Source organism: Peromyscus maniculatus, chromosome X (assembly GCF_049852395.1).
Source record: "Peromyscus maniculatus bairdii isolate BWxNUB_F1_BW_parent chromosome X, HU_Pman_BW_mat_3.1, whole genome shotgun sequence".
Lineage (NCBI taxonomy): Eukaryota > Metazoa > Chordata > Mammalia > Rodentia > Cricetidae > Peromyscus > Peromyscus maniculatus.
Genome location: NC_134875.1, coordinates 116455630 through 116468002, shown reverse-complemented (window position 1 = coordinate 116468002; position 12373 = coordinate 116455630). Strand labels below are relative to the sequence as shown.

The window sequence follows — 12373 nt, the reverse complement described above, 5'->3', positions numbered from 1 at the left end:
TTCTTCCATCCTTCCTCTTTTGTGTAGGAACTGGGATATTGTGTTCATGGATCTGTGCCCCTTTTGTGATATAATAAAATCTCTTGTCCTCCAAAGCTGAAGATTCCTCGGGCAGTTCCTGTTCTTAGAATGGATGCATCATCCTCAAGTACCACTCCGCCCCAATATGACAGCCACTCAAAGAAAAGTTATGGCTCCCAGCCTGCCATCAATATACGCTATATTCCAAGGGAAGACTGCCCTGACTGGTGGCAAGTAAGAAAGCTGAAAAGGTAAAGCTAAGCATTAAAGCGGGCTGCCCAGAGTGTAGAGCAAACATTGCCCCCAAAGCTTTGGACTGCACCCTCAAAGCTGGTAGTGCAGGCCTTAGCTTTACTAGGGTGGGTCTTCTTCGAAAACATTCAGTATCTGAACTAGAAGAGTGAGGAAGCTGAGGGCTAGAGAGATAGCTCAGTGGTTAAGAGCACTGGCTCCTCTTCCAGAGGTCCTGAGTTCGATTCCCAGTGACCACATGGTGACTCACAACCATCTACAGAAGGGTCTGATGCCTTCTTCTGGTATAAAGTCATACATGCAGATAGAGCATTCATGTACGTATTATATATTTATACAATTTTTTAAAAAAGAGTCGGGAATGAAGTGGCCCCTCTGGACCCGAGAGTATAGATTTCATTTTAGTCTATCTAATGTTCCTTATGATAGCTTCAGCATTTTCGTCTTTCCCCTTTTTGCTCCCATTTCCCTCAAATAACTGCACAATCCTAAACGCAGAATCTCTAAGACGTCTCTCTTATATAAAGGAGTGAGTTTCAGGTGGGCTTACTTAGTCCTTTCAAGTTTTCAACCCAATGATGCTATCCAAATTCAGAATTGAAAGCACGTTGAAGGTGATATATAAGGTGAATATATCTTTGCCATATTTGATGTTCAATAAATGCTGAACTGAATGGCAACTGGATCATGTAGAAGGGTGCCTCAGGCTTCAGCCGCTGTGGTCACTGTCTGTCATTCTCACGGAGTTGTCAGCTTCCCTGCAGAGGCCTGCTGACATCTGTCTCTACGCAGAGTAAATGCAAAGCATCTCTCTGACTCACTGTTTATCGCCTTTTGTGCTCTTAGTCCTTGACTCTTCTCACCCTCGTTGTTTTCACTTAAAGCAAATGCCCCACTGTACCAATGATGCAGCCACAGGGTCCTGTGGAACCTGAAAGAACGTAAGTATTATCCCATTGGATTTAAATGTCTTTAAATATAATATGTCACAGTCTCTTTCACTCTAGGGCACAACTAGTTTCCAAGTGTAGTGTCTGTACCTCATTGCTGAGGAAAGGGTTACATTTGTCTGTCTGCTACCCAGTGCTCTTGTAGATCTGGGCTGGCAAGATGGCTCAGTGGCTGACCATCTGCGTTCAATGTGCTCACATCTGATGCTCAGGTTCAGTCCCAGATCTCACATGGTAGAAGGAGAGAATGGCTCCTCCACGTTGTTCTCTGATCACACACCCCCACCCTGGGGAACAGCAAAGAACAGAGCTAAATAAATTGCTTTGCCTTTTTCCATGAGAATTCCTTACAGAGCACGAAGGCAAAAGGCTCTTCTCTGGGGCAATGCTGGTTGAGCAGGTGGGGAGGAGGCATTTTAGAATTTGAGGGCATTTAGAATTCTCTAGGCCTTTCTTGAAACAAAACCAGAGGAGCGTTTCCTTGCCAAAGCAGCTTGTCCCTGTGAATTGTAGTTTAGAAAAAAAAAGTCTGGGTTGTGACTGCAAACAGGAAATGGGTTCTAAATTCCAGACAAAGCAAGCCTGGGACTTTAGGAGAAGGTAGAGACTTCCTCGGGCTCTTACCACCCAGCGCAGAAGAGATAAAATGATGGGTGGCGAAGGACTATACAAATCTTGCTGCTCCATCGGTGTCCAGAAGAGTCACACGTTCAAGCCCTAATCACACCAACAGGGAGGAAAACAACATACTTAAAAATACATAAAGGACAGAATATTTGTGTATCCCCAAGAAAAGCAGAGCAAACCTAGCCAGGTTATCTCCCGATCCTGGGTTCCTGCTGTGGGGGGCCATTAAGATCAGCATTAGCAGTTGTCATTTGTTCAAGACTTTGCTCTGACAGGAGCAAAGTGTCAAAGTCAAACGGTTAAGACCTAGCTGAAACAAATCACTGCCACTTAACATCCACTAATCATACATTTATAAATGCACTGTCAACACGACAGAAAGCACAACTGTCACCTCAAAGGGCATAAGAAAGAGCTTATTTTGGAGCCATATATGAGTGCCCGTGGGCCCAGGAACACAAATTGAGGTCATTCCAAATTCCATGTTCTAATGATACAGAGATTTCATGAGGTTTGTTTTTGTTGTTTGTTCATTTGTTCTGTTTTTGTTGTTTGTTTGTATGTTTTTGAGACAGGGTTTCTCTGTGTAACAGCTCTGGCTGTCTTGGAACTCACTCTAGACCAGCCTGGTCTCAAACTCACAGAGATCTGCCTGCCTCTGCCTCCAAGAGCTGGGATTAAAGACGTGCACCACTGTGCCTGGCTCAAGAGGATGTTTAGAAATAAGTAAAGCAAAGCATTTTTCAAATACATAGGTGGAAACATCAGAGAGGGGACTGTAGCAAAGGGGGGGCGCCTGTGTTCCAGGTCTCAGATGTTACTGTTGATCCCACAGGCGGAGAATAAGACCAGTACCACAGTTTAAAACCAAATGTGAAGCAAGCTTTAATTAAATATTTGTCAGGTTGATGGACTCTCTGGCCAGGTCCATCTTTGAGTTCCCAGAAAACGGCCACAAGTCACACCTTGTAGGGGCTTAAAATGGCACCCCCACAGAGTCACCGTATTTCCCATCAGGCCCAATCAGGGGAAATCATATATCCTTACATATTTCCTGCCCACTCCCTTCCTCTCCTCCCCCTTCCACCTACATCCAATCAGGAGCAAGCATACATTCTGATGTATTTCCTGCCCACATACCTCCCATCCACACTGATCAAGCACATCGAGTGCAGGTGTATGTGGGTCAAACAAACTCGTTTAGGGGAGTGAAAACATAAATAGCCTCCAGCATTTAACTTTGGTTCTCACATTACCTAATGACAATTTATCTTTGAGGTTTGTGGAAGCTAGTGGTTATTAGGTGTCAAGGAAACCCGAACAAAAGGCTAACTGAGGTGCCCACTAACATATCAAAGCAGACAGCAGCTACCGGCCAGCTCTCCCAGCCTCACTCAGTACCTGTGGCTCCTCCCAACACTGCCTCCTACCCTAAAGCTCTCTCGCCCAGCTTCTCTTTCCTATATAATGCAGCCAGCAGCCATTTTGGGTAGACCTCTCTTGGTTGGTTTATCATCTCTTTCTCTCTCTCTCTCTCTCTTTTTTTTTTTTTTTCGTTTTTCGAGACAGGGTTTCTCTGTGTAGCTTTGCACCTTTCCTGGAACTCAGGTGGTAGGCCAGGCTGGCCTCGAACTTCACAGAGATCTTCCTGGCTCTGCCTCCCGAGTGCTGGGATTAAAGGTGTGTGCCACCACCGCCCGGCGGTTTTTCATCTTTTATCTCCCTCCCCCTCTCTCCTCTTATGGTCCATTTTAGTCTGCCGGCCACGTTCAGCCTGGACTCTTCCCTCTGCCTGCCTTCTCCCTTATATCTACAATAACAGTCTTCTCCATATTTTAGGAGTAGTCATGGCTTCCTCCTTTTATTTCATTTTTCAGCGATCTGTTAGGTAAATATATTGCAAAAGATTTGACTGTCAGTCACAAGGATGTTAGGTCATACACAGAGGTAAACAAGAAATGGCTAACTCTCTAAGAGAGCTAAAGATAACCTGAGGTAGAGAAATCAAAATCAGGTTCCGGACTTCCAACTTCTCCACTCTTACTGATGTTCTAATCTGTTCATCAGCCTTGCCAAAGCATCAGGAGAAGATATGGTTGCTTTCCAGGAGCTTTCACGTTTACCATATTAACCGTAAATCCTTATTTGCAGTGAGGAAGACGTCGCCGCCAGTAACCAAGCAGAAAGAAATATTGTATATCACAACACCTCAAAGATGTCATGGTAAATCCAGTCTAGATACTACTTTATGCACAAAATTTACTTCTGTAAATTTGCAGGGAAACTAACCAAATTTGAAATAAGTTTACAATGAGGCTTTGCATGCAAGGTAAATAAAATCCAAAAAATGTCCATATAGTTTGCCTCTGAACACATAGGTGAATCTCATTGAGGGTTTCTTGGGGAAAGTTTTCCTCACACTAATTATCCCTATGCATCACTCATTATGTACTCTGGTGTTATGGTACACTGACTCAGGCATCTCTAACAAGAGAAAAGGCAATGCAGAATAAATAATTCTTCCTTAAGAATAGCTCTACACACATCACCATCATTTAAAAACTATTATTCCATTTTATTTTTTTATCTTAATATGTAGGAGTATTTGGGCTGCATGTAAGTTCGCCACATATGTGCCGTATTCACAGAGGTCAGAAGAGGGCATTGGGTCCCTTAGAATTGGAGTTATAGATAGTTGTGAGCTGCCATGTGGGTGCTGAGAACTGAACCAAAGCCTTTGTCAAGAGCAGGGAAGTGCTCTTAACCACTCAGCCATCTCTCCAGGCACAGCCAACTTTTTAAACTTTATACTGGAACCATTTTTTGAGGGAATCTTCATGTTTCATAAGGTTGCTCTTCTGAAAGAATCTAAGCCACCTGAGTTCCTAGAAGCCTCTTTTGTTAAAGCGCCATTCTCTTATTGCACTGGGCATAAATTCAGCTTGTGAGTGACTTGCCTTTTCATTACGCTGATCCCTTCCCCAGTGCAAAGGGGAAACTTAGCAGAAACTTAGTTTTGTATATGTGCATAAAGTAAGTAAGAGTTTTGCTATTGCTGTACTGGGCACTTGGATTGTTGCTTGGTTGGCTTGTTTGTTTGGCATTCATGTTGTTTCTGGATTCTTCTTAAGGGGATTCCCTGAGTCAAGTTCATCTGAAGAAGAGGAAAATCTGGATGATTACGAGTGAGTGTTGAAAGTCTTATATGTCCTTCTAAAAGTAGAATTAGACTTTTTTTATTTGATTCATTGAAGGCATTAGAACAGATTTCTCAGGCTTCTTCAGCAGGCTATATTCACATGGGTAAATTCATGTGAGGCTCTGAGCCATTTTTCTAAATGGCAAGTGCCAATGAACTCGGTTATCAATTATCAATGAAGATACTTTCCCCAGTCTGGACCATCTAAATCTGCTGCATATATTCTTTAGATTTTATCACATGCTTAATATTTTCATTCCCTAGATAAAGAATATAATGTTTATGCTCCTTATTTATTTGTTGGAGCCCTCTAACCAAGGTAATGTTTGAAAGCTCTCACTGAGGCATTTGGTATGATGTGCTAATGGCACACAGCAGTACTCAACACAACAGCATTTATGTTCAAGACTCTTATTCACAGAATGACCTTATTATTTGGCATCCAAGTTGAGATCCCTAACAGAGAGACAAATTCCAATAGACAATGGCATAAATTAATCTGTTCTGAGAAAATGAGAATGGGTGGTCACCTTAATAGTGTCCTTGGGAAGCCTAAGGACTATTAAGCTTCTTTCAAAATTCAGTGTCATTTTCTGTCATTCTATAAATGTTGACATTATTGTCTCCTAGACTTAGAGATTTGCGTTAAAGAAAGATGAGAATAATATAGCATACTGTATTTTGCAGACACTCAATATTCAAAGGACTTCAGAAAGTTTTAGAATTCATATGGACACTAGGATTCTGCATACCTATGTTCTATTTTGAGTGACTGCTATTATTGATTTATTGGTTACACATGAAGTGAGAGCTTTTACAATGGACCTGCATGTATCCTCTTCTCCTTTTACCTATAATCCACCCTAGTTCTAAGCATATCTGTCACATTAGGGAAGATGTGGTATATCCTCCATTCTTTTGTAGTGCTATTTCTTTTCTCCATTCTAGCCTTCTGTTAATAGTTAACATTAACTATCAACTTGATAGAAACCAAGAGTCAGCTGGGAAGAGAGAACATCAGTCAAAGAATTGCCACCATCCAAGTGGCCTGTGGGCGTGTCTGTGGGGCATTTTCTTGATTGATGATTGATAAGTGGGAGGGTCCATTCCAGCCCACTGTGGATAGTGCCACCCCTAAGCAAGTGGTTCTGAGTGCTTAAGAAAGCAGGAAGCCGTGGAAAGCAAGCCAGTAAGCAGCGTTCCTCTGGGATTTCTGTTCCAATTCCTGTCTCCAAGAGGGGGACAAACATTGAAATTGTCAAGGTTTACACATTGTGGAAACCACCATGAAAATCTCATCTTCTACAGAAATCAAAGATCTCTGAAAGGGAACTCAAGACTTACAGGGCTGCGTGACCCCACATCTTACTTGACACCCTTACTTCCTGTACTGTCGGTGCCACTGTCACTGGATCATTTGTCTTACAGTCATAATTGCATGAGCAATTCTACTTCATTCAAATAAAGACGGGAGCACTCGGATGTAGATGGCAAATCATGTCAGGACTAGAGCTGGGTCCCTGCTGTTCTGACACGGAATATGAAATTTTAAAAATTAGGCAGAGCCGGGGTCCAGCAAAATAATGGTGCAGGTAACAAGTTTATTCAGGTGAAGGTTTAGGAAGGGGCATGTTCTTGTTTGCTTTCCGTTGTTGTGATGAAACACTGAGCAAAGCAACTTAAGGGAGGAAAGGGTTTAGTTGGCTTATGCCTACAGGTAACCTTCTGTCACTGCGGGAAATCAGGGCAGGAGCTTGAGCAGGAGTATGAAGACAGGACTGCTCGCAGGACTGCTTGCTACTCCATGCAGCATTATTACCCCCGCCAGGGAACTCTCTTACAGCCAAGGAAGCGCAGCAGAAACCATGGGGAAATGCTGCTAGGTGGCTTGCTCACAGGCTCCTGCTTGGCCAACTTTCTCATACAGCCCAGGACCACCTGACCAGGAAGGAAATGGTGCCACTCTTCCTATATCAATGAATAACTAGGACAATTCTCACATGTATGTCCACAGGACCATCTGATCTGAGCAATCATTCAATCGAGACATTTTCTCAGGTGACTCTAGGCTATGCTAAGGCTAACTAGGACAATGCAGTATATATACCATCTCACCTTTCATGTCCAAGTCCATGTGTTTCTTCCTGATCCTTTCTTTCTTCTATCTACCCATAGGTATATAGGCCAGATCAAGGCTTTTAAAACTTTTCTGCTCACAGTCTTTTTTTAACCAGAGAAAGTTTTGTGATCCCCCAGGTATATAGAGAGTTATAAAATAAGTATAGAAATCAAACTTTTACTGACAATAAATCATAAAGAGTTTTATTTTAAAACCACTCATAAACATATGTATATATATGCCATTTATTAATGATGAAAGCAAATTTGCTTGTTTATATTACATAAAGAATTAGGCCTTTGCTGAATATCAGATAGTGAAGGAAGAACATCTTCAACGTTTTATGAAATTGATTGGGTTTTTTAAAAAATATTTTTGTATTATCTTATTTATGTGTATGGGTGCTTTACCTGCATGTATGTGTACCACTTACATGCCTAGTGCCTACAGAAGTGGAAAGTCTGCTCTAATGCTAAACCAAAATCCACTGAATAATTTTTAAAATGAAACTCCAGTAAACAGCTCAAACGGCAATTGTTAGGATGAAACACTCCAATAAAATACAATGCAAATATATACCAGTTTGGGCTGGAGAAATGGCTCATCAGTTCAGAGCACTGGCTGTCCTGAGTTCAATTCCCAGCAATCACTTGGTGGCTCACAACCATCTATAATGGGATCAAATGCCCTCTTCTGGCATGCAGGTATCCATGCAGTGCACTCATACATAAAACATAAATAAATAAAATTTAAATGTAATATATTTATATTATCTTTAAATTTATATATATATATATTAAATTTAATACATGATACTTACATGCTGAGAAATAATGGTAGGAAAAGATTAAATCTTTGTTTTCAGTAATTAAACCATTATGTTTCCATGAGAGCAGAAAACTTTGCATGTATAGTACAAACACAGTAAACTCTGGGCTGGGCTGTTTCAGACAGCATTTATTGGTGGTGTGTGTGATGAGATGCCCATTGCAAAGTGCATATATTATGTGTTCAGAAGCAGGCTGCAGTGAAACTGTATGATGCAACACAGGTGAGCACTGCCAGAAATACCTGATTTATTACATGTTTAGTTTTAAATTAAATTTTGGTTGCTACACTTTCAGGCTGTTACTACCACCACTTTTGTGAACCCTCACATCAGTTATTCTGTCCTACATGAGGGGCCCAATCCATGTTTTAAGAAGCTGCATTCTGTATCATGTTTTCTAGATGGCCTTTTGATTAGCTATTACTATATTGAAATGTGAGTTTAAAAAACCATCATTAATACCTCAAGGATTAATTATACAATATGTATAAAGGTAGAGTTTAAAAAGGCTGTTCAAGATCAGTTCTGTGACAGCCGATCTTGGTTGTCAACTTGACACACCTGGGACGATAGAGCCTCATCTGAGAAATTGCCCTCCGGCTGGCATTTTCTTAATTGCTAATTGAGGTGGAGGGCCAGTCCACTGTCGACTGCACCGCCTCTAGGCAATGGGCCTAAGTCGTATAGGAAAGCTAGCTGAGCAAGCCAGCAGAGGCTAGCCAGGAAGCGGTGCTCCTTCCTCCACTGGCTTTTGCTCCAAGCTTCTGCCTTGAGTTCCTACACTGGTTTCCCTCAATGAGGGACTGCAACCTGAAAGCTGAAATAAACCATCTCCTCCCCAACTTGCTTTTGGTCATCACATTTCTCACAGCAAATCAGGAGAGATAAAAATCCCAATTTTACAGATGGAAAAGTCTATGGTGGAAAAGGCTAAGAGCCTTGTTCAAAGTCAACTACACGTGAGGTAGTTCTTTCTAGAACTCAGATCTCCAAATTGACTTGTCTGAGAATCTTCCCACTTCATTGAACTGAGCAGCTGCTGTTATTCCTTTCTCCACCAATGTAGATACCATACAGAATACCCATTCATTTGGGAAGACACCTTTGGCCTTGCTTTCCTCCCACAAGCCTTCACGCCCACCTGCACTCTTCTTCTACACTTCCTTCCTCTCCAGGTGTTACCTTCTAGTCAGTTATTCCTGCTCCCCAAACCCATGCCCCATTGTTCCCATACCCTACTTATCCCCCTACGTGACATTTTAGCCCAAGCTAGAGGGCCACAGACATAGCTAACCTCACATGAGACACATTTTTTTTTTTATTGAGCTTCACATAGCAAAGTTTTTTTTTTTTTTTTTTAAGGAAAAGAATTCTACTTGGCTTTCCCACATATCTTTGCCTCCTGTCTGGATATCATCTTAGATGTTTATCTCTTCCTGCTCTAAAAAAAAAAATAAAAGCATTTGCTTTGAAAATAGTTGATATAAAATGTGCTCCTACCGGGTTATTAAAATAAAATGATGGGGTTGAAAGACTTTCCCATTGGATCATCATTGGTCTAATCTCTGGTCCTCATTCAAAATGTGAAACATAGGCTAACTTAGAAGTCACCTAGAAGGACTCTAGCAGCCTCCTCAGAACTTGATATAATGCAGGCTTGACCCCAGAAGTAGACTGGGCGATGGAGATTAAGAAGCTGGGTTTTGAAACTATCCTCAGGTAATGCTGTCCAATAATTAGATTTGAAAATCCATGATATAGGCCGATGCCTCATTTTTCAGACTCAGAAGTTGAGGGACAAGTGGTATAACTGAAAAATTAGCAATTCTCAAATCCACAATTCTTTTGCAGCTGGTTTGCTGGGAATATTTCCAGGTCACAATCCGAGCAGTTACTGAGACAAAAGGTAAACAACTTCCTTTCCTCACCTCAAAGAATCTCTCTCTCTCTCCCTCTCCCCCCCTCTCTGTGTATGTATGTGTGTGTGTGTGTGTGTGTGTGTGTGTGTGTGTGTGTGTGTGTGTTTGCATGTAAGCATGCATTCCTACCCCTAGACTACACCTTCAACCCAAGAATATCTATCTATCTGTGACTGGGCTCAGGGGTGAATGCATTTCTCTGAGAAACACTATCTAGTTAATGTTTCAACTCATCAGGACATTGGTTGTCCACCCTTTGAGTTACATGACTCATCCCAGACTCAAGATGGGAGGAGACAGCACAGAATCACAAATAGGAGAGGTGATTCTATTTTTGAGGACTGGGGATGGACCCCATATGCTAGTATATGCCAGACATGCTGTCTTAGTTACTTTCGATTGCTGTAAAGAGACCCATAACCAAGGCAACTAATATAAGAGTTTATTGGGGTCTTGCTTACAGTTTCAGAGGGTTAATCCATGACTATCTTGGTGGAGAAGATGGCAGCAGGCATGCAGGCATGATGCTGGAGCAGTTGCTGAGCGCTTACATGTTAAGACAACAACCATGAGACCGAGAGCCAACTGGAATGGTGTAGACTTTCGAAACCTGAACTCCCCACCCCCAGGGACGCACCTCTTCCAACAAGGCCACATCTCCTAATCCTTCCCAAACAATCCTCCACCTGGGGACTAAGCATTCGAATATATGAGCCTATGGGACCATACTCATTCAAACCAATACACATACTCTCTCCTATTGAGCTATACACCCTAAGCCCAAGAAAAATGGCTTAATGTAGATTATCAACGTAATTATTTTCCTCAGCTGTTTTTCACTGCTCATTAGCACCCAAACCAGAGCATATCAAATGTGATATGGAATTAATTTATTTGATTTTATTTATAATTGGTATGAGCTTACCTATATTAAATTCTTTTGATCTATGCAATAGATACTATGGTACAATTCAATCTAATTAAACACTATATACACAAATTACATTTTGAGAGAGGTGCTCAACAGAATGTGATAGATTACTTGGCAAGTTGTTATATTCACAGTTTATCATGCTCTTTATGAACCTGGCCCTGGTTAAAATTGGAATAAGTCCTTGCAAAAGACAAATAAAGGGTACAACCTTAACAAAATATTATTCATTGCTAATTTTCTCACACAGTTCCAGAACATGATTATAGTGGGATGTGTGTGTGTGTGTGTGTGTGTGTGTGTGTGTGTGTGTGTGTGTGTTCTCCCAAATTTTATTTCTCAAACAGTGAAACATTAAGCTTCCATAAGTATAAAATGAAACAAAAATTTTAGAGAGTTGCAAATTATCTAGAGAAGGGTTCACATAGGATGGATGGATCTAGAAAGATACTGATTTGGGTGAGGGTAAAACTCAGTGGTAGAACACTTGCTTAGCAAAGGTAGGACCCTGGGTTCTATCCCCAGCACCAAAAAAGGAAAATGGAAGAAGGCAGGAAGGGAGGGGGAAAAGGGGAAGAGGAGGAGAGAATTAAGTGAGAAAAGGAAGCAGGCTAAGCTGTGGGATGACCCTTCCGTGCCAACTGTTGGGTAACCTGATCCTTTGGTGGCATTTAAAGTGGATCTAAAAATACTTTTTCCTTACTGCCTACATGAAAATCATTTTCAAAAGTAATGAAAATTATTTCTCCTTTTCAGGGCAAAGAAGGAGCATTTATGGTTAGAAATTCCAGCCAGATGGGAATGTACACAGTGTCCTTATTTAGTAAGGCTGTGAAGTAAGTCCAATGTAGATTTATTTCTTTTCTCCTCTTTGGGACTGTTGTTTGAAAACGATGACAATTTAGTTATATTTTGAGATGTGACACCACTCTTGAACTCTGGAATTTGGGATCAAAGGATTTGTGTTGGATACAGCCATTAGCCATTGCCTTCTTACCCTCTATTTTCAAAAGGCTATGCTCCGAGTGACCCCCTCCCGTCCACTCCAGACAGTGACAGAGTGTTGTGAACATAACACTCCTCCATAAACATTTATTGAAAGAGTCCCTTGGAGTCAGGCCCGAGCAGAAAGAGAACAACAGAACACAGCAGCAGCACTTCTAAGTCAAAACTAAACCTGTCTGCTGAGCTGAGAAGCTTGTCCCAGTGTCCAGTTCTCAGTAAGCCTTTCCCATGGGGTTCAGTCAAGGGAGCTGTGTTCTCCGAGGAGCTTCCGCCTGACTGCTGCCCTTTGCAGGTAAGAGTTCTAGTTCAAAGTCAAACTTCTCTCCCTATTTCAAGCATTTATTGTGTTGAGCAAGTTTCTTAACTGCTCTGGGCCTGAACTTCCTCATTTGAAAGGGATTCATAATAATGACCTTTAATGCATTCAAGGCAACAAGGCGTTGTTAAATAAAACTGCAACAGTTACTGCAAGTTAGGCCTGTGACCAATTACACATGGTTAAAATTTCTTCCGACATTCAC

General features: G+C 41.6%; 1 protein-coding gene across 3 annotated transcripts in view; it reads left to right on the top strand.

Moving 5' to 3' along the window:
* Positions 1-12373, top strand: part of Bmx (BMX non-receptor tyrosine kinase) — a 59672-nt gene that overhangs the window by 23285 nt on the left and 24014 nt on the right. For 2 of the 3 annotated variants that reach the window (XM_015992054.3, XM_076562868.1), the window contains exons 7-12: positions 97-272; positions 1158-1214; positions 4002-4073; positions 4982-5035; positions 9849-9903; positions 11604-11683. In XM_015992054.3, coding sequence (XP_015847540.1) covers positions 97-272; positions 1158-1214; positions 4002-4073; positions 4982-5035; positions 9849-9903; positions 11604-11683 — 494 coding nt within the window. The remainder of the gene's footprint in view (positions 1-96; positions 273-1157; positions 1215-4001; positions 4074-4981; positions 5036-9848; positions 9904-11603; positions 11684-12373) is intronic. The other variant, XM_076562869.1, reaches the window with a different exon arrangement.